This window comes from Micromys minutus, assembly GCF_963924665.1.
Source record: "Micromys minutus genome assembly, chromosome: 24".
Lineage (NCBI taxonomy): Eukaryota > Metazoa > Chordata > Mammalia > Rodentia > Muridae > Micromys > Micromys minutus.
Window position 1 is genome coordinate 45,338,115 of NC_137959.1, and position 21,812 is coordinate 45,359,926.

The following is a 21,812-nucleotide window of genomic DNA, read 5'->3' on the forward strand; positions in this document are numbered from 1 at the left end:
TTCTTCCTTTGTGTAAACCCAAAGCTTAGGTCCATATTTCAAAGTTGAGCTGAGCTGCTTCTAATTCTCTTGCCAAGACAGTTAATTAATTAAGCCCCCCCCCCTTTTGTGAGCTATGATCTCACATAGCTCAGACTGACCTGAAACTCAAGGCAATCTCCCTGCCTTGGCTGTGAGTGTAGGGTCTATAGGCGTGAGCCACTAGGCAGGAAGAAAGTCTATTTGAGACAGAGTCTCAATATGTAGCCTTGACTGACCTGGAATTTACCTTCTCCTCTTCCTCCTCCTCCAATTTACTTTATGCATAAGTGTTCTGTCTGCATGTCTGCATGCTAGAAGAGGGCATCAGATCCCAATATAAGTGGTTGTGAATGACTCTGTGGTTGCTGGGAATTGAACCGAGGACCTCTGGAAGAGCAGCCAGTGCTCTTAACCACTGAGCCATCTCTCCAACCTCAAGAAGAAATTTCTTAAAATGCCATATGGGGTGTGCAGCCCATTCGCATTTGCCTCCAGGCCTTCCACTGTGCCCTTGACCATGGAGCAGGGAAACAGGACCCCACTCAAAGGAAACTTTACCAGCAGAGGGTAGTTTCAGCTAGAGAAGAACTGGGTTGGAAGAAGAAAGAGATTTAAGAGGAACAGGACAGGAATGATAGATGTAGTTGGGAAGAAGAGAAGGATCAGAGCCATGGATTTGGAACCACCTGGCCCCTAGAGAGAGGATATCAGTTCACTCTGAAATCTCTTCCCCTTCCTTACATCTGGCGGCTCTGTTGATAACAGAAACATGTTTGGGTCCATGATTCTCTAAAGGATGATATCCTGGACTCAAATAGTATGTAAACACAGAGTATTTTATTCTGCAGAAGTCCAGCGTGCTGGGGTCTCCCATTATCAGACTAGAGGGACACCCAAGTGAGCTCACAGGCCTGATTTAAAGCACATTAGGGAATTCCAGGGTAGGTGAGCTCTATGTTAATCTGTTGGGTCCATCTCTACGAACATTCCATTGCTGGGGTTTGGGGGCTGGAAACTTCCTGGGAAAGGTCTAAAAACTGCTGCTGACCCATTGTCCTTGCCTTAGGCCAGATGGTGGGGCAGCTTTTGACGCCTGGACTCTGTTCTTCTCACCTTGATGGCCATGGACTAACCGACCCTCTGAAAGTGTAAGCAATTAAATGCTTCCTTTTGTAACTTGCCTTCTAAAAGTCATGGTGTTTCATTACAGCAATGGGACAACAGTTACTAAGACACCATGCCGGTAGGAAATGATAAAATTATTTCTCCGCTGTTCAAATGAGCCAGTTCAAGCCAGATTAGACTATATTAAAGGCGTGTTTATCGGGAACCTGCTCTCAGGGTCCACTGGCCCCAAGGATCGAGGCCAGGGGAGTTGCTATGGAAACGAGGAGGTTTGGGGGGAGGGAAGAAAGTGAGACAGGAAAAGAAGAGAGCAAGAGACCAAATGTCTGCTTTATATAGGGAAGATCCTGTGGGGGAAGAGCAGCCCAGACTCTAGGCTGTAGAGTTCAAGATTGGGCCAGGGTGTGCCAGGTAGGGACTGAGGGATGCTGGGAGAACCTGGAGGCCAGGTGTGCTTTGGTATGTAAAATATGCACCTCCGTCCTTTATCCCCCAGGGTACAAAACCAAACAGGAATCTGAACCAGCACACCACCATTTGAACAGTTTCCTAGAGAACCAAACACAGGGTTACCATAACAGCTACTCTTTCTGCTGACCATTTGTCAGGAGAGCAGAAGCAAGTCTCCGTACAAAGGCTTGCATGTAGATGTTTACAGCAGGTTCATTTGTAATAGCAAATGCTGGAAACCAGTCCAGATGTCCAGCAGGTGAGTGGTATAGCTTTAACAATTGGAGAGGAAAGCACCGCCAGCTGCTGTCTTGTTGAAGTAGGTGTGGCCTCTCATGTAGCTAAGCCTTGTCTTGAATTCCTGCCACCGCCTTCTTTTTTTTTTTTTTTTTTTTTTTTTTACTGTGACAGGCAAAACATTTTATTAAAAACAAGTCATCTTAAACTCACATATTCATTTGTGAAATACCAAAATTTGGGGGTTGTTTTCACTTAAGCCACCTTAATTGCTTTTCCCTGTATTGATGCACAGAAACAAATATTAATTAACGTGAAGTTAAAAAAATGAGATAAAGGCCACTACTAGCCAGAAGAGGCCTTGCACAGGGCTACCACCGCCTTCGAATTGTTGGAGTTACAGGCTTTATCAGGTCTCCTGCCGAATCTATGGAGAAATTGTCAAGACTCATAGTAATGAAGACAGAGGCGGACCTGGGTCCATCCTTGACTCTCTTTGAAGGTGAGGGACAGGGCCCAGTGCTCATATCAGTAAGTGTCCCTATGTCCCTCACTGTTCCTATGTCCACCTGCTGAGGGACTCCTCATCCTGTCCTCCTCTGGGGACTTAATTGTTCTTTAGCTGTGTGACTAGCACCCTTGGGTCCAGGCACTGATGTAGGCCTCCCGTGACTGAAGAAAATGCAAAATGCTTACCTTTAGCTCTTAGCTTTTGGGATGAGGAACAGACAGAGATGTCAGAGGAGGGTCATTAGGGAGTGGTGAATGCCTGTCAGGTTTCTCTGCTCACAACTGAGAAGAAGTATTAGGAGAGACATTTGGCTGTGGTTGGGAAAGCACATTTCATAGAGGCCGAGCAGGAGAGGACCCTAAATGTGGAGAGAGAGCTGGGAAGTGAAGTCTGAGGCAGACTTCTTCCCCAGGATCCCTCCAACTCCTGGGTTGAGGAAGGACTTGAGGCTCAGAGGGAGGCTGAGGGTGACGAGGCTGTCATGGCTGTGGTGGTCACTGTGGGTGGGGAAGAATTGGAGTGGGTCCTGAGCACAGTCGAAAACAGGTCAAAAGAAGCTTCTGGGGAATGAGATCAGGAATGCACTGAAGGTTGGCCTCAGGTGGGAATGATTTATTTGCTATCAAAGGGAGGGGTGTGTGAGGTGTGGTGTGTGTGAGTATGTGTGTGTGTGTGTGTGTGTGTGTATGTGTGTGTGTGTGTGTGTGGTGTGAGGTGTGTGTGTATGTGGTGTGTATATGGTATGTGTGTGGTGTGGTGTGTGTGTGGTGTGAGGTCTGTGTGTATATGGTGTGTATGTGGTATGTGTGTGGTGTGGTGTGTGTGTGAGGTGTGTGTGTTTGTGTATGTATGATATGGTGCGGTGTGTGTGAGGTGTGTGTGTGCTGTGTATGATGTGTGTAGTGTATGTATGTTGTGTGGTATGTGTGTGATATGTGTGTGCGTGGTGTGTATGGTGTGTGTGGTGTATGTATGTTGTGTGGTATGTGTGTGATGTGTGTGTATAGTGTGTGTTGTGTGTGCTGTGTATGTGGTGTGATGTGTATGTGGTGTGATGTGTGTGTTGTTATTGTTATCTCAGATAGGACTTTTGGGGCTTGAGATGTACTTTAAATGTCTCCATGGTGGTGTCCTGGGGGAAAGTGAATGCCAGTGTTGGGGATGTGGGGCACTGAGGGGTTACTACTGTGGAACAATTCGCTTGAACACAGTTCGTGGGGGAGTGTCAAGAAGAGAAAAGACTCACCTCAAAGGTGATGCACTTCATGGACAGAGGCGGGCTTGGAGGCACTCCAATGAGCCAGTAGGCCAGTCGGTGTCATGAACCTCCTGGCCGGAGGCGGCAGCAGCGGGCGGCAGTGCGGGTACAATGTAACCGCGGCGGCGAACTACAGTGTAGCCAGCCGGTCCGGTACAATGTAGCGGCAGCCAGGTAAGCGGCGGAGCAGTCTCCGTAGGTGCCTGTGGGTCTGGTGGGGGAGCAGGCGAGGGTCCAGATCTCAGGATGCAATCGCCACTGGCAGGACTCGGGGATCCGGCTTCTGACCCGCACTCGAAGGGTGCAGAACTGGAAGAGGCCTCAAACAAGACGTCCAGCTCCCGGCTGCCGCCTGCTGGCTCTCTGCTGTGCGCAAGGCCTTGGTGGCCTCATTGGTCCCCGCATTACACGGGGCAGAGCTTAGCGTCCACAGATGGGGACCCCCACTTCCAACCACCGGGTGGCTTCTGGCCCAAGGACCCAGAGGGACCTGCCCTCTGCTGTGTTGAAGAAGGCGTCTCTGAGCCTTCGGTTTCACAATTATGAAGTGGGTGAGGAAGGTCGTAGAGACCTGCTCCAGTGAGGACAGGCGCATCCTCAGAGCATAGCGGGTAAAAATGTGAGGTGCGCTTTGTTGTGCCTTCTGGGGTAGTTGAGAATGATTAACACTGGTCTTGCTTGGCCCGGATTATTCGTCCATCCTTGTTATGGGTGTGAACAGATAGGATGTACTCTGCCCCTTCCCAGGGCCTCCTGTAGCCCTTGGACTTACTTTGTGATGACTTGACTCAAAGTAGTACCTGGGAGGCAGCTCTTATTCTTAGTAATCTGTTCTGAACTTCCACCTAGTGCCTCTGATGTACCACAGATCCTTGGTCCTTACTCTGAGGGTTTCGGATTCTCAAATTGTAATTATTATTCGCTTTAAGAGGCCTCTGCAGAGGCTTGATGGAACAGAGTTTTCTTTTGTTTTGCTTTCCCCTTTCTTGAGTCTCTTTCCTGAGGCCAATCATGGATTCTGGACGCAGAACTCGGTAAGGCCAGTTGGGAAATAGGAGATGGTGTCATACTCAAAGCCAGCTGTTGCTTGCTTCGGCCTGTGCTGGGCTGGGCTTCTGTCTGTTTGTTCTCAGCTGAAAGGGCAATATGGTTCTCCAAACTGGCTCCAGACAAACTAGGCAGACGGGTCAAATGGCTCCATTGCTTAATTCATCCCCTGCTTCCGTCCCTCGTCAGGTGGTGTCAGTGCCAGTCAGGACGTGCGTAAGGGAACCATTTTCCTGGATAAGGTAGCCCGGAGGAGAGCGGTAGGCAAGTTCTAGCCAAGGTCTTCGTGCCCCTCTGACTATATTCTAAAGCATCAAGAGGTTTCTAGGAATGGGAGGGGCTCCTGCTCACTCCGCCCAGTTCCTTTAGCTTGGGTTGGCCACCACATGGTGTCATATACTGCTCAGTGGCAACTCCAGTTTCTGTGACCAAACCACACACTCATCCTTCCGCTCAACCTCGGGCTTCTCCCTGACTTTAGGCAAGAGACTCGGGCCATACGTTGATATGTTTCATTATTTTTAATAAATTCTTACAGCTACATTTACTTATTTGTTTTGTGTGTATATGTGTGTGGGCACATGTATGTCCCTGCCCCACATGTAGAGGTCAGAGGGCAGCTTGCACGAATTGGTTGTTTCCTTCCTTCATGTGGGTCCTGAGAGTTGATCTTAGGTTGTCATGCACGGCACCAAGTGCCTTTAACGCACAGGGCCCATCTCACAGGTCCCAACCACAAGATTTAAATCAGAGTTGCCTGACTCTGGAAAATACTAGTAATGCTGACAGTAACTGGTATTTGTTAGAGGTACTTACACTATTCTGTCCAGTGCTGTCGGCTGCACAGTTGTCTGTTGACTGCTTACATGCTTGGTGCCCAGGAAGGTTTTTAAAAGGTGCTAATTTCCCTGGAGCTGGAATTAAAGATGGTTGTAAGTAACTATGTGTGTTCCAGGAATCAAACCCAGGTCCTCTGCAAGAGCAGAAAGTTCTCTTAACAGCTAAGCATCCCTTGCTTTCATCCCCTGCTCTTGGAACTTTTTTTGTTAATTAATCATTGTACCAATCTTAATACCAGACCACATGGAGATTGTCCCAATGATGATAGAAAAGAAACTGGTCTGTGTGTGAATGCTTGGGCAGAAGTCTTAACTGCACAGGAGAGAGTTTGAGAGAAAGGGAACAGCAGAAACTCATGCTGCCAACAGAGAAAAGTGAAGGCGTTTTATGGCTTTTGTTTGGTTGGGTTTTTTGTTTGTTTGCTTAGTTTTTCATGACAGGGTTTCTCTGTGTTGCCCTGACTGTCCTGGAACCTGCTCTGTAGACCAGGCTGACAGCCTTAGACTTGCTAAGATCTGAGACAAGGCCAAGATGAAGAGCTCCACCTGTCTCTGCCTCCCAAGGGCTGGGATTAAAGGCGTGCCCACCACTGCCTTAAAAGACTATAATGTTTAAAGAAATGTTTTTCTCATGATTGAAGGGGATGTTTTCCCATGTAAGATGAAGAAAAGTGGCCAATTTGTCCCTGGAGACCTCCTGTCACTATCCCATGCCTAGTGGAGTCTCTTGCAATAAAGCGGTGGGCGGTGGGCATGTCCCATAGATTGCTAACAAGAGAGAGGAGGAACTGGGTGGGTGACAGGATTTATGGATTAAGGGCTGAGAATCTGTCTCTTTTCCCGTGAGACGTTACTCCTCTTTTGTGACATGAGGAACTGGGAGCAGAGAAAGGCTGGGGGTTGGCGGAGCTGGCGTTCAGGTTGAGGCTGTCCATCTGTCCATCTTAGTGTGAGGTGATTGGAGTGCTCGATGAGGATCTATTTTGGCTGCACGAGGCAGAGCTCTCCCTTCCCACCGCAGTGGTCTAAGCAAGTTTGCCTCCGCCTAGCCTGACTGAGACATTGTGGTGAGTGGCCAGAACCTGGGTGGAAGTGCTTTACATCTCTCACTTGGCCGTCCTCATCTGTGGCTTCTGTCATAGCTCACTCATTACGACTGCATTCCAGACAGAGGGGGAAGGGAGGGGGACAGTTCTGAGAAACCCTGAGTGATCTTTCTGCTCGTTGTGTTCTTTTGATCAGCACATACGTAGGTGCAGGGCAGCCCGGGGAATCATGTGACAAAGTTACACCGGCTCACTTGGGATGAGAGTGTGAACGTGCCCTGGGACAGTTTGACCTCACCTGCTTCTGGCTGCTCCTTGGGATGCTTGGGAGGTGCTGGGTATTAGTTGGGGACCCCTGACTGTAGCACCCAGTGTGACTACCTCGAGGTATCAGCCCAGGGGACCTGCATCCCTTAGGCCTTTGTCAGCAGCTAGTAGTTCTTAACAGACTAGAGTTATGGCCTCCTCCCTATACAGAGGCAGGGCCAGCAGGACACGGTCCGTGTGGCTCTGAAGAGAGAGCGTCTGCAGAGTGCTGAGGGGTCCATCAGTCCTGGTGACCACACCACATGGTGAGGACTGAGCAGTGTCTGCCATTCTGGACCTATTGCTTTTATTTCTCTTCAAGTGAAAGAGCAGGGGAAGAGTTCATCTTATTCCTGACTGATGTAGGCATGGAGAGAGCAGGGAAAGAGTTCATCTTATTCCTGACTGATGTAGGCATGGAGAGAGCAGGGAAAGAGTTCATCTTATTCCTGACTGATGTAGGCATGGAGAGAGCAGGGAAAGAGTTCATCTTATTCCTGACTGATGTAGGCATGGAGAGAGCACATGGTAACCAGGCACCCATGGTCCCGCCCTCCACTCACTTCTGACTTATCTTAATAGCAAACCTTGTATAGATGTTTGTTTGCTTGTTTGTTTTCAAGACAAGCTTTGCTCTGTAGACCACGCAGAGATCTGCCTGCTTCTGCCTCCTGAGACATACACACAACACCATACCTGGCTTGTGTAGAGTTTATTTTGTGCTCGGGGTATATGAACTAATTCCACCCACATTAGTGGAATCAGAGAGTGACCTACCTCTGGATGAGGAAACAGGCAGAGAGAAGCCATGGAATGTGACCTAACTAGATAAGTGGAGAGCCACATTCCAAAGGCTTCTGGCTTATTCAGACGCAGACAGCCCCTCCTTTTCTCCTAGGAGCTACCAGTTTTGTGTTCCCATTGTGGGCTGAGCCCTAGGGAGGGGAAAGAGCGCCTGGTGATCTTAACTTCTGATGAGTGTGAACCTAAACACTTCTGCTCCCTGGGATCCCGCCGCAGGGAGCTGTAGGAACAACTCAGGCCATGTGGTCGTGAAGTAGGACTGGAACTCAAGCCTGAGAGGTACAAGCTCATACTGGAGCCTAGTTGCATTGCTGAGGCCAGGGAAGGGGCCCAGGTCACCCTGCCAATAGTAGGTTGAGGATGGGCCTTGGGTTTAATTCCAGAGAATTCACTGGTGAACACTCTAACAAGGATGGTATTTTGGGGTGTTCTGTTTTGTAGGGAACATCTTAAGTAAGGGGACAGGAAGGAAGATCCAGTTCCAAGAGGTGTGTCTCATAGGAGTAGGCGAGCAACAAGGGCCTGACTAGACTGGGGCCAAGTGAGAAATTTGCCCTTTTGAGGCCTAGCAAAGAGCCTTCTGAGGAGCTACAAGGCCAAAGGAGTCCCAGTCAGGGGTAGGACCTTAGATTCCAGATTTTCTGTCCCACACCCTGGGATAAACCTGGGATAAGCTTGTACCCCTGGGATAGCCCTTACCACTGGGGGTTTCTTTTGAGGAAACACTTCCAGGGGAGCTTGGTTAGAGGTATCTGCTGGCTTCTGGAGAAGGATTGAAGTTGCTTTGTGGGGCTTCTCTGCTCTACCACATGTCCCCAGTTCTGGGACATGAAAGAGACAGGGTGTTGGAGAAAGGGGATGAGCCTTGGTGAGCCTGGGAGACTCATCTCAGCTGTGCTGGGCCCTCAGGTGGGATGCTATGGAATATGACGAGAAGCTGGTTCGGTTCCGGCAGGCTCACCTCAACCCCTTCAACAAGCAGCTCGGACCAAGGCATCATGAACAGGAACCCAATGAGAAGGCCCAAGAAGTCACTTCTGAAGGTGAGCTTTGGTGCAGGGCGAGGGCTGTGGTGAGGGTTGTGTAGACTGTCTGATTCCTTAGATTAACCCATGGGCAGGCATAGTCACACTTCCTTACCAGAATGAACATCCAAGAGCAGGGGTTCTCAACCTGTGGGTCTCAACCTTTTTGGGGGTTGTGTAACCCTTTCACAGGGGTTGCCTAGAACCTTCAGCAAATACAGATGTTTATGATTTATTTATAACAGGAGCAAGATTACAGTTATGAAGTAGCAATGAAAGTAGTTTTATGGTTGGGGATAGAAATCTATACAACATGAGGAGCTGTCTTAAAGCATCAGGAAGGCTGAGAACCACTGATCTAGAGGGCAGGGATGTGAGTCTGGAGAATCCCAGGGCCTCACACAGTAGGTGTTTAGAGTCTAATGGCTGCCATATCTGTTGATAGACCTTTAGAAGGTAGGTAGGCTGGGACTGAAACTGAGACTAGTGATTCTTTTTTTTTTTTTTTAATTATTTACTTTATGTATGTGAGTACACTGTAGCTATCTTCAGACACACCAGAAGAGGGCATCAGATCTCATTACTGATGGTTGTGAGCCACCATGTGGTTGCTGGGAATTGAACTCAGGACCTCTGGAAGAGCAGTCAGTGCTTTTAACCGCTGAGCCATCTCTCCAGCCCTTTTTACAAAAGGGTTATTTACTTATGTATCTGAGCACACTGTTGGTGATTCTGTCTCTGTTTCCCAGCTGTTAGGATCACAGGCGACTGTGGCCACGCTATGAGCGCTATTCGGTGTTTACCAGTCTTTTTTTTTCATTTTAAGTGAAGCAAACAAGAGTTAGACTTCTTACCGGGGGATCAGAAACTGGAACAACATTTGCAATTTTCACTGGTACTTTCTGGTCTTCACAGTGAGGCAGAGTCCTTTACAGACAGCTGACGGGTGCCTAGCTTTTCCCAGTACCCTCCTTTTGTGGGCTTCCCAATACCCCTGGCTCAATTCTCTCCTCCCTAGGTGATGGGGAGAAAGAGGTAGCAGGCAGACTGTTTACCACCCCTTATGCCTGTCCTCTTACTCCAGAGACTCTGCCTGAGCTGCCCACTGGGGAGCCTGAGTTCTGCTACTCCGAGCGCGTGATGGATCTCGGCCTGTCTGAGGACCACTTTTCCCGCCCTGTGGTAAGGTTTGGAGTCTGGGCCCTTGAGTGTTACCCTCTTGCAGGTGGCTAGTGGTTCAGATACTCTCACAAGTTGGGGTACAGTTTCCTTTCTAGCTAGCCACTAACACTGGGCTCAGCGGGCCCCAGGTTTCAGATCTGAAACATTCATGGCACCTGACCTTCATCTTGAAAAATCTGAGGGTCTGGAGACAGTTGGAAGGTGCAAATCCTTTTTTCTCCTAAGTTTCAGCTTTTTTAAAAAGATTTAGAAGAGGGCATCAGATCCCATTGCAGATAGGTTGTGAACCACCATGTGGTTGCTGGGAATTGAACTCAGGACCTGTGGAACAGCAGTCAGTGCTCTAACCACTGAGCCTAAGTTTTAGGTTCTTAAGGAGTGAATGTGGCTGAGCTGTGTTGGCACATGCTTTTAATCCCAGCACTTGGAGGCAGAGGCAGGTGGATCTCTGAGTTTGAGGCTAGCCTGATCTACGGAGTGAGTTCTAGTGCAGCCAGGGCTCCACAGAGAAAAAAACAAAAGGCAGAAGAGAAGCGGGTGTTAGAGCTGATTCCCTTTGGAGTCCCCAGGGGTGTTTTATAAATGGTACTTTACACACACACCTCTCTGGCTTAGTCTGTGTTTTGTTTGACAGAAGGCTTGTTTTGAAGAGAAAAAGAGGAAGAAGAGACCTACTATGTTTGAAAGCCCTTTAGTTTTATGCACACCATCTCTACCTTATTTGAGAGGAACAGAGTAACTTTCTCTTTTTTTCTTTTGTTTCTGTGTCCAGACTGTGTTTCTCTGTGTAGCTTTGGCCATCCTGGAATTCAACCTGTAGACCAGGCTAGCCTCGAATTCAGAAGTCGCCAGCCTCTGCTTCCTGAGTACTGGGATTAAAGGTGCACACTTTTAACCCTTTAAAGGTGGTGGCCCAAGTCTTCAAAAGTTTCTAAGGCTAGCTTTAAACTTGCTTCGTAGCCTAGGCTGGTCTTGAATTTTTTTATCCCCCTGCCTCAGCCTCTCAAGCAGTTGAATTACATGCCCATGCCATCAAGCCCAAGGTGTTTTATGTTTCTTATAACATGTCACACATTTCCCGCTTAGCCACAGTATGAGCTCCAAAGAGGAAGGACGGGCAGAGCTACCCTTCTGCCTGAGTCTTTAGAAAGCTCATCTTACGGCAGGAGGAGGGTGTCTCCTGAGGACAGCCAGCTGACCTTCCTGGCTCTGAGGTCTGAGCCTGTCTCTCCCAGTTGAAGCAGAGCATTCTAGGTGTGGGGCCTTAGCTAGACTGAGCTTTTGCGTCAGCATATGGGAAAGCACCCAGAGGTGCTGAGTCCGGGATGACTGTGGACCATTCAGCTGCTTTGCTGGCTTCTTAGGATTTAAGCCAGAAGCCTCTTCCTCATTTTCTTAGCCTTTTTAGAGATGAAACAGCACGGCTAAAAAAAGCTATTGGATTTGGATTTCTGAAGAGGAATGTGTATTTATGTGTGTGACGTTGGGGCCTCTGGCATGTCAGAAAAGCACTTTACTTATCTAACTCCGCCTATCTATCAGCTCTTAGGAGTCACCCCTCAAGACAGAGTTTCTGTGTAGCCCAGACTGGCCCTGGACTCAGATCTGTCTGCCTCTGAGTCTCCCATTAAGGTGTGTGTCATCAGGTCTGGCTTTTTTTTTTTTTTTTTACAGTTTTCTTAAATGTGTGTTTGATGTATGTGTCTGTACATGATCCCATGTGTGTGTATAACCCATAATGTGTAGAGGCCAGCTGCTAATGTCAGGAGGCGTCCTCTATTGCTATCCAACTTACCTATCTTTCTGTCTATCCATCCATCCATCTACCATGTTTACATGCCTATCCATTGATCTATCTATCTGTCTGTCTGTCTGTCTGTCTGTCTGTCATCTTTCACTATGTATCCCTGGCTCACCTACCAGACTGGCCTTGGACTCACAGAGATCTTTCTGCCTCTGCCTCACTTGCTCCATCTTATTTATTTTGAGACAGAGTCTCTCTGTCTGAAAATACTGAACCTGGAGCTCCCTCAGCAAGATCAGCTGGCCAAGAACTCAAGGGACCACCCCACTTCCTTTCCCCAGCGCCAGGGTTCTAGACATGTTCTTCCGTGCTCAGCCTTTTCCTTGAGTGCTGGGGAAATCCCTCCTCAGATCCTCATATTTACATGGCAAGCACTTCACTGATTGAGTCATCTCCCCAGCTCCTTGTTTTGTGTTCAAGAGAATCTCAGGTAGCCCAGGTTGGTCTCAGATTTGCTGTGTAGCTGAGGGTAAACTCGTTTTCCCCCTTCCTCTCTTTGAGACAGGTTTCTAGCCAGTCTGTCCTCCAGTTTAATGCTGAACTCCCTGCCTCCACCACCTGAGTGCTTGAATTGTAGACATGAATCAAGTGTGGTTTATTTGGCTCTGGGGATTGAACCCAGGATGTCAAGTATGCTTGGCACGCACCCTAACAGCCAAACCACATCCCCGGCAGCAGAGGCTGTCCTTGACACGTAGCCTGAATTAAGTGTTCAGAGGCCTGTGAACAGATCAGTCCCGCAAAGAGCAGAGGCATAAAGGATGGATTCGTTTTGTTTGTTTGACACAGGGTTCCTCTGTGTAGCCCTGGCTGTCCTAGAACTCACTCTGTAGATCCCGCTGGCCTCAAACTCTGAGATTCACAAGAATGGGTTCTTATGTGTTGCTAACTCTCCTGGGCCTTGAGTAAGTCTTCCTCTGGGTGAGGGAGCTGAGTCTGCTCATGAGGACAGGCCTGCCTTCCATGGGGAGAAATTTCTAGATGGTCATCTGACTGCTGCCTTCCAACTTGGGTAGGGTCTCTTCCTGACCTCTGATGTCCAGCAGCTTCAGCAGGCGATCGAAGAGTGCAAGCAGGTGATCCTGGAGCTGCCGGAGCAGTCGGAGAAGCAGAAGGACGCTGTGGTGAGGCTGATCCACCTCCGGCTGAAGCTCCAGGAGCTGAAGGTGGGTTCTGACCTCCTCCGCAGACGGTACAGCCTCTCTTGATTGTGAGGGACATAAACCCAGTCCTAAGCCCTTTAAAGGCAAAGGAACTTGGGGCTGGGGGTGGAGACTTCTAAGGATGTTGGGAATTCTGTATTCTTCTGCTCTACCTTGTGTTAGTCAGCCCTCAGGCAGGCATTTGGAGGTGGCAAAGAAGACATCAGCAACTGATAGCTGTCTTTCCAGGAGTTTGCCTTTCTCAGTTTGGGCAGTCAACTGTGACTGATTGTCTGGGTCACAAGTCTGGGGAACATTCACGGTGATTGGCTAGTCCTGGGTTACATGTTGATCTTTGAAACCATCACAGTCATGGGTTAGTTTTGTGACCACCCACTGAACCAAGTGTGTTGACACAATTCCTCTTTGACTTGTACTGGGCCTAGGAGGTGTCAATGGGAGGAGGCAGTGTATCATAGATCCAGAACCCACACAAATACAGGATGCAGTCTGAACCTGTGCCTTTAGGCTTGTCCATTACTGTATTTCTTGTGTGGACTTTGACCCTCTGGGAATTAAGAGTGGAACATTCATTAGGAAATAGATAAGGATACATGGTAGCAAACATATCCCAAGATGCAGTAGTTTAAGGTCATGTACGTGCAATTTTACTTATGAGAGAAAAGCAGACAGTTGGCCTAGGTGTCTGGATAAACCACACCAGGCCAATGCATGTGGAAGAGGTTTTTTGGGGGTGATAGAGACAAAAGAGGGAAGAAAGAGGAAGAAGAAGGGGCAAAGGTCAGGAAGGTTCTGCTTTTTATTTATTAACTGTGATGTAACCACTGGCAGGTAAAGGTGGGGGTTAAACCAAACGGACGCTGGGAATGTATGGCCGTTGCTGTGGTAACAGATGCTGTTACCTGTGGGTGACATCACTGCTGGGTTTGGCGAAAGCTGGTTCCTGATACCAACACTAGTCAACAGCCAGAAGTGTTAAAACCGTAGTTCATCTTTCTGTAACTCTGCCAGATCCTGAAAGAAGTCCAAGGTTACCTACTGCAGCTAGTAGAGGGCAGAGGCAGCCTTCCTCCTGATACGGGCCCTTGGATCTATACAGCACCTGGGTGCAAAGAGGCTGCCAAACACTGTGTTTTTTTAAAAAGGATTTATTTATTTATTATATATGACTACACTGTAGCTGTCTTCAGACACACCAGAAGAGGACATCAGATCCCATTACAGATGGTTGTGAGCCACCATGTGGTTGCTGGGATTTGAACTCATGACCTCTGGAAGAGCAGTCAGTGCCTTTAAGCACTGAGCCATCTCTCCAGCCCACTGTCTGTGTTCTTGAGGGCTAGTGCCTAATTAAGATTCTGTTGCTAATGAGAGAAGGGGAATGTGCATTGGGCTGAAACTCAGTATCTCTGCTACAGGCAGGTCCTGGAAGGCATGTGTTGAGGATCCTGAGTGGTGAAAAGGAGCTACTCCTTAACTCACCTATACCTTTTCCATTGCTCTTCCCCTACAGGACCCCAACGAGGAGGAACCTAACATCCGGGTTCTCCTAGAGCACCGCTTCTACAAGGAGAAGAGCAAGAGCGTCAAACAAACCTGTGACAAGTGCAATACCATCATCTGGGGCCTCATCCAGACCTGGTACACCTGCACAGGTCGGCAAGACCAAGACCCGTTATAAACCCTGCTCCCAGATCTGGGTCACATGCAGGTAGCAGAAACAAGGAGTCAGGATGACTTATGTGGCCGTCTCAGTCCTAGAAGGGTGGAGTCATGGACACCCGAAATGGGAAATGGGGGAAGACAGGGAGATGGAGAGGAAATGTCATTGGATGGTTTGGGTTTGATGTGAGCTAATGGAAGGTGATTTGTAAATTAAGAGACAAAGCGTAGAGTCCAGGGACGTAAGGCTCTTTGAGATGCTGAGCCACACAGCAGTTCCGGGAGGAATTCCTGAGTTAATGCAGACAGTGCAGGGAGCCGATGGGGTATGTGTCTGTGGAGCAGTCAGTTGAAGGTCCTCCTAGGCTGTGGTGATTTGTACAACTTTTGAGAGAGCCGGTGTTTCCTACCGCAGGGTGTTATTACCGCTGTCACAGCAAGTGCCTGAACCTCATCTCCAAACCATGTGTCAGCTCCAAGGTCAGTCACCAGGCAGAGTACGAGCTGAACATCTGCCCCGAGACCGGGCTGGACAGCCAGGACTACCGCTGTGCCGAGTGCCGGGTTCCCATCTCTCTCCGTGAGTGAAGGATGCGGATCCTCTTCCATTCTGGCCAAGAGCAATGCAGAATTGAGCCAGGAAAGGCACTGAGTGTGTGCGTGAGAAAGCTGCACTTGGCGGCCGCATAAGGGCCTGGGGCCAGCGCAGGCCATGCACCTTGCTTTTGGGGTGTGACAAAGGAATGTTACTGGCAGTTTTTCAATTCTTATAGGAACAAGGCAGTTTCCGGCCTCTGCTCTCTGACTACAGTGTCTTTGTGTTTCCACTATCAAGGGGAGCCTACAGAGATAGGATCTAAGGGAAAACAAGAAAACTCGAATACAACAGTCACATACAATTGTTTTTTGTGTATGTGAGTACACCATAGCTGTCTTCAGACACACCAGAAGAGGGCACCGGATCCCGTGACAGATGGTTGTGAGCCACCATGTGGTTGCTGGGATTTGAACTCAGGACCTCTGGAAGAGCAGTTGGTACTCTTAACTGCTCCAGCTTATAACAGTCACATTCTAGAGGTGGAAATTATAACTACTATTAACTTATGGCGTCCCTTCAGGGGTCGTTTGTGTTTTACTATTCTGTCGTCTGATTTTGCTGATGAGTAGACAGGGTTCTGAGACACTGGGGTGGCCTAGGGCCTCTTGAGGAGGGAAGATGGACCATATGATGTAAGTCCTTGGCTAGGGAAGGCAGGCTTTACTCAATCCCAGTTGGCTACCCTGACCTTGTCACAACCTGATCCCCACAGGAGGTGTGCCTAGTGAGGCCCGGCAGTGTGACTACACCGGCCAGTACTATTGCAGCCACTGCCATTGGAACGACCTGGCTGTCATCCCTGCCAGAGTGGTACACAACTGGGACTTTGAGCCACGCAAGGTTGGGTTTTGGAGATATGGTGGTTGGTGGCGGGGGCGGGGTTGGGGGGAAGGCAGGGAGAAAGTGGACATTGACTAATCCTAGCCCTTCAAGCTGGTCACTCCACTACCTGCCCTACAGGTGTCCCGTTGCAGCATGCGCTACCTGGCACTGATGGTGTCTCGGCCAGTGCTCCGACTCCGGGAGATTAACCCTCTGCTGTTTAACTATGTGGAGGAGCTGGTGGAGATCCGGGTGAGGCTGGGCCCTGGCTAGGGTCCTGTGGGAGGTGCGCTTCTTTCACTGGCCTCTTAGCTGTCTGTTGAACCAGCAGTGTCAAATCCCTAATGATCTCATTGATGTTAGCATTAGGGGGCTGGGGCAGGGGGGTCACCAGGATGAGGTCAGCCTGAACTATATAGTCAGAGCTTTTGTGTGTGTGTGTGTGTGTGTGTGTGTGTGTGTGTGTGTGAGAGAGAGAGAGAGAGAGAGAGAGAGAGAGAGGGAGAGAGAGAGAATTAATTTAATTTTATCCATCAATCAAATATCTGTTTACTTACCTACCTACCATCCGACTTACCTGCATGGCTGGGCATTTAGCTGGATTTTTAGAACACTAGCTTAGGTCCAGGAAGCACAGGTTCAATTCCCAGCAGTGTGTGAATCTGGCATTGGCATGAGAGCACTTGTAGTTCAGGCTGACCTTGAAATTGATAGTGAAGTTGGCCTTGAACTTCTGATCCTCCTGCCTTGACCTCTAAGTGTGGGATTAGATAGCATATTTTCTTTCATGTTATTATGATTTTTTTGTTTTGTTTTTAAAGATGAATGAGTACACTGTCACTTTCTTGAGACACACCAGCAGAGGGCATCAGACCTCATTACAGATGGTTGTGAGCCACCATGTGGTTGCTGGGAACTGAACTCAGGACCTCTGGAAGAGCAGTCAGTGCTCTTAACCACTGAGCCATGTCTCCAGCCCTTGTTTTGTTTTAAGACAGGGTTTCTCTGTAGCCTAGCTATTCTGAAACTCAGTGTGTACACCAGGCTGGCCTTGAACTCAGAGGTCTGCCTGCCTTTGCCTCCAGTGTGCTGGGATTAAAGGCGTGTGCCACCACCTCCTGGCTGAACCAAAATATTATAATATACAATGAACATACAGAATGTCAAGATATTTTACTCTTTGTGCATTCTGTATGATTTTGAATTATAAAGTGTGTCTTACACTTCCAGTCAAGTGAGGAATGGGCATTTCAGCAGCTCTACGTGATTGTTGTCAGGGCGACTTCAGCTAGAGCTGATGGCGTCATGAGCAAGGAAGAAAGGTCTCAGCGTCCATGTCTGAGGGCAGCACTGATGGGGTACAGCATTGACCTAGGGTTTTGGCCACTGTGTTGGATATGACTTAGTGCTGCCCTCGGGGGTTAGGATGGGCTCAAGGCTTTCCTGTGGGATGGGAGATCTCAAGAGCCACGTTCAATGAACCCAGGTTTCTACATACCCCCGAAACTGATATGCACTTGAGACTGGATAGAGCAGCCAAACGTAGGACCATCCAGTGGAGTTTGAGGGCACCTTCCCTAGTCCCTACAGACCTCACTATCACCCCAGTATAAGGAGCGAGACACCACCCTGTGAGCATGGCCCCATGGAGCCAGTACAGAAGCAGCCCCTTAGCCTCGCAGAGCCAGCTGCAGTGGTGCCTGTGCCATGGCTGATGTGCCCACCTGATGTCTGTGTCCACAGAAGCTGCGCCAGGACATCCTGCTCATGAAGCCATACTTCATCACCTGCAAGGAGGCCATGGAGGCGCGACTGCTGCTGCAGGTCAGACTGCTAGAGGGACCAGTCTCAGGTGGCCAGGGTGACAGGGTACTTCATGCTCAGATTCCTCAGATATACCTCATACTGCTTGCAGCCTTCTGAACGCTCCCTTCTGGGAATGTCACAACTGTAATAAACTGCCAGATATTCTACACCTCAGCAGCGTTCTCTAAGGAGCGCAGTTTCCCAAACTAAGATAAACAATTACCGAATTTAGCCTTAGGGAGGTGGTCTTGACCTTAACTGTCTCAGGCAGGTTGAACAAAACGCAAGCTTTATTTCTTTTTGTAGCCCTGGAGGTCCTGGAACCCATTCTGTAGACCAGGCTGGCCTTGAACTCACAGAGATCTGCTTGCCCCTACCTCCCAAGTGCTGAGATTAAAGGCATGCACCACCATGCCTGGCCAAAATACAAGTTTTAAGACTCATCTATTGCTTTGCTCAATAAGTGGTCTTAGACACTGGCCTAAATTACGGGAACAGTGGGCAAGACAGGCCCTTGGAGAGTGGGCAGGGAGCCAGGATGACCAGGGGAATAGGCAGTATGTCATGGTGAGACCGCTGTGTACAGAAGCAGGCAGGGCAAGGGGTGCGTAGAACCAGAAGGCTTTAAACAGACCAGGACCAGGAAGAGGCGCAGATGGCAGCGGAAGTTCTGCCAAGCGGTTGGGAGCAATGAGCAGCCACTGTGGTTGGAGGGGCCTCCCAGGTCTGTGCAACAGGGCAGGGGACGGCATATAGATTAGGAAATGTTACCCTGGCCATATCTGCCCTCTGGCTTCTCCAGAATCTTGAGATCCCTAAATGGACACCCTATGCAACCTGTGGTTTCCCCAAGAACCCTGGGCCCTGACAACAGGAGCGGCTGTGGGTGGCAAGTGGGGGCCTCGCTCTGCCTTTGTGGTAACACTCGCTGGGTCTTGGCAGCTCCAAGACCGACAGCATTTTGTGGAGAACGATGAGATGTACTCCATCCAGGACCTCCTTGAGGTGCACATGGGCCGCCTCAGCTGCTCCCTAACCGAGATCCACACGCTCTTCGCTAAGCACATCAAGCTGGACTGTGAGGTGGGTCTCCCCGTCCCCTCCGCGATGGCAGCTCTACCTAGAGGAGGCTCTTCCTGAGGGCCAGGACTGGCCTGACTCGGTGCTTCCTTGCCAGTCATTAAGCTGCTTTCCTTTTCAACAGCGGTGCCAAGCCAAGGGGTTTGTCTGTGAGCTCTGCAAAGAGGGGGACGTGCTGTTCCCGTTCGACAGCCATACATCCGTGTGCAATGACTGCTCAGCTGTCTTCCACAGGTGGGTGTGGCCACTCTCAGATTAGGTGCCGAGGCTCCTCCCCACTGTCTGAGAGGAACGCCTTCCTTTGTCCTTGGCTGCAGCTGGTCTTGTGGAACCTGTCACTGCTGCCCATGAGAGAGGAGACAGACATGGGGCTTGTGCTGTCTTTCTGTCAGAGCCGGAGTTAGGCTCTGATGTCTATGGCTACAACTAAAAGCTCTTTTAAGGGGCTGGGAACGTAGCCTAGCAACTGTAGCCTAGCAACCACGAAAGCTTGGGTTTGATTTCTAGCACAGAAGAGAACTAGGCCTAGTGGTAAGCACCTGTAATCTTTTTTTTCTCTTTTGCATAAGTCATATTATTAATCTCTTTTACAGTCTGGTCATTATCCCCCTCCTGGTCTGCCCTCTGACAGTTCATCCCATTCCTCCTCCCCTACCCGTCACCCCTGTCTCCAAGAGGATGCCCCCACCCCCATCCCCCACCTTGACACCTATAATCTTAGCACTTGTAATGCGGAAGTTCAGTCATCCCAAGCTACATAGCAAGTTTGATGCCAACTTGGGCTGCATGAGACCCTTGTTTAAGGAAAATCAAGTTCCATTACAAATGTATACAGACCTGGGCTGGGCCACTGCAGCCTAACTTATCCTGGAGTAGCCTCTGAAGCCCTTCTGGCCCCAAGTTGCTCACAGAGTCCACTCACTACTCAGTTCTGTAGCTACATTAAAGTTACTCTTTCTGCCTCAGTGTAGGCCAGATGGGCCCAAACTTACTTATTGTGCTCAAATAGAAAGAAATTTAAAATCAAAGTAATGAGCAGTCTGCAGAGTCGTGCTATACTTTGGTGCACAGTTTGGAAAACACAGGAAGAAAGCTTCATCGTGTTGATACGTTATGGTCATGGCTGAATAGGTGAGAGCTAGAGGGCTGACAAGATGGCTCAGCAGGTAAAGGAGCTTGCTGCTAAGTCCAGTTACTCAAGTTTGATCCCTACAACCCACATGGTGCAAGTTGTTCCGGCTTTCCATGGTGTATCATGTCATGTGTGTGTCTTCTTTCTAACCTCAGGGACTGTTACTATGACAACTCGACCACGTGCCCAAAGTGTGCCCGGCTCACCTTGAGAAAGCAGTCACTGTTCCAGGAACCTGGTCTAGACATGGATGCCTAGAACTCTGGAGGAGAACACCAGGCACCATCTCTGCCCCTCTGGCTGTCGCCTGCTGGCCTTGCCCATCAGATGTGCATCCTCTGGGCCTCTTTGTCTCTCTCCGGTGAGAAGGAAGTGACTGTTGGCCACCAGGACTCTTATCTCTCAGGTGCTGAGACTTGGAATGTGTGTGCCTGGCTGTCAATTGGGTATGCTGCTATAAGGGATCACAATGCTGCCCGTGCCCCATTGTAGGACTCCTTAGGCAGAGGAGCCTGGGTGTGACTTCAGGCAAGTGGAGGAGTCACTCTCCTATGGCACAGAGCTCTCCAGGCCTTTAAAACCAATCCTTCTGCGCCATAGAGATGGCCTTGCTCTGTCTAGAACACCCTTACAACTGGTCAGAAACTTCAGAGACCTGTCCGCTGAGACCAGAGGATGCCTCCTGACTGAGTTTTATCTCTGCTGGGGAAGATTTAGGTTCTACTTAGAGGCTCCCAACCCTCTTAGCACCTTGCCTTCTTAGGGACGTCCAGCTTCCTCTGACTGGGGAGGAAGTTCACAGTGGAGTCCCATGGACCTTCCCCAGCATCCTGAGAGTCGTCATCATCACCTTTAACCTGTCAGTCACGTGTGCTTTCCCGCCCCTTTTGTACAATAGGGAAGGAAGGGGTCTGTGGAGCTTCTGCCACAGCCTAGTCCACTTTATCCTGGCGCTCTGAGCTGGGCAGCTAGGGACCCATCCTAAGGAAGACAGTTGAGCCTCCAGTTACGTAGGTGGGACTGTGTCCGGGAAGGAGGTTCTAGGTCAGCTGAGCCTGTCAATTATCATTGGCCTATGTGGCATTTGGGGGATTAAACCTTCCCACAGAGGTCTCTGTTCTGCTGCCGCAGTGTTCTACTTGAGGAGGACCAGTTGCTGGGTGTTGATGTAGGAGCCTAAGGCCAAGAACTAGGAATATTTGCTAGACTCAAGCAGGAGGTCCATGGCCCATGCAGGAAGGTGCAGGCTTTGAAGGTGTGAGGACCTTCAGCTTTCCAGTGAGGTACGTTCCACCTCAATGCACACACCCCATAAATCCTACAGCTGAAGGTGTGCAGAGACAAGGGGATCTCAAAATACAGCTTCCGTCTCTCTTCCTGGGAAGCAGGAGTTGATTGCATCTGCCCCTTTCTCCTTGCCGGGGAACTGCTGTTGACATACAGAGGCGGTGGGCAGAGGCCGCAGTGTGTCACAACGTGGATTTCCTTCACCTTTAATGAGGCACAAGAAGGGACCTCTCAACTAGCCAGTTGAAGCTTAGCTTGCTGGTGCATGTGAGGGATGGGTAGACACACCGCCGCCTACTCTTTATTCCTCTTTGCTGTCAAGTGGCTTTACCCACGCTGTCTTTCCTGTTTCGGTTTTCCCATCTGGGAAATGTTGGAAAGGTGGAGTTGACCTGGCTCAGGGTGAAAGGTCAAGTCCTGTGAGTGTAATGTGGGGTCAACAGTGGTCCCCTGTCCCGCTTCTTCTTTGGCGTTAAAGAGGATCTTAAAACCAAATGCCATTTAGCACACCCCCACATCTGTGTGTTCCTTTTCATTGTATCATGTGTCTGTCCCGTTGGCCCTTCCTGAGCCTCCTGTGTAATCAATGTCACGTTCCAACTATAAA

At 49.5% G+C, this 21,812-nt stretch overlaps 1 protein-coding gene across 5 annotated transcripts; it reads left to right on the forward strand.

The window, feature by feature from the left end:
• Positions 1-3,711: 3,711 nt before the first annotated feature.
• On the forward strand, positions 3,712-21,812 carry DEF8 (differentially expressed in FDCP 8 homolog). Of its 5 annotated transcripts, none has more exons than XM_080937432.1 (12): positions 3,712-3,776; positions 8,554-8,687; positions 9,754-9,851; positions 12,672-12,821; positions 14,332-14,473; positions 14,896-15,060; positions 15,791-15,918; positions 16,039-16,152; positions 17,644-17,724; positions 18,649-18,789; positions 18,911-19,020; positions 20,074-21,812. In XM_080937432.1, exons 2-12 carry the CDS (start codon positions 8,564-8,566, stop codon positions 20,174-20,176), a joined length of 1,356 nt encoding a protein of 451 aa, XP_080793558.1. In that variant the 5' UTR covers positions 3,712-3,776; positions 8,554-8,563; the 3' UTR covers positions 20,177-21,812. The 5 variants fall into 5 exon arrangements, with proteins under 5 accessions (XP_080793558.1, XP_080793561.1, XP_080793562.1 ...); XM_080937435.1 differs by having other exon boundaries at positions 12,702-12,821; XM_080937436.1 differs by having other exon boundaries at positions 3,713-3,776; positions 8,600-8,687.

Coding starts and splice junctions, on each gene's coding strand:
- DEF8 (XM_080937432.1), top strand. CDS start 8,564: ATGGAATATGACGAGAAGCTGGTTCGGTTCCGGCAGGCTCACCTCAAC. Junction 16,153..17,643: donor AGGAGCTGGTGGAGATCCGG/GTGAGGCTGGGC, acceptor CTGTGTCCACAG/AAGCTGCGCCAGGACATCCT. Junction 17,725..18,648: donor AGGCGCGACTGCTGCTGCAG/GTCAGACTGCTA, acceptor GGGTCTTGGCAG/CTCCAAGACCGACAGCATTT.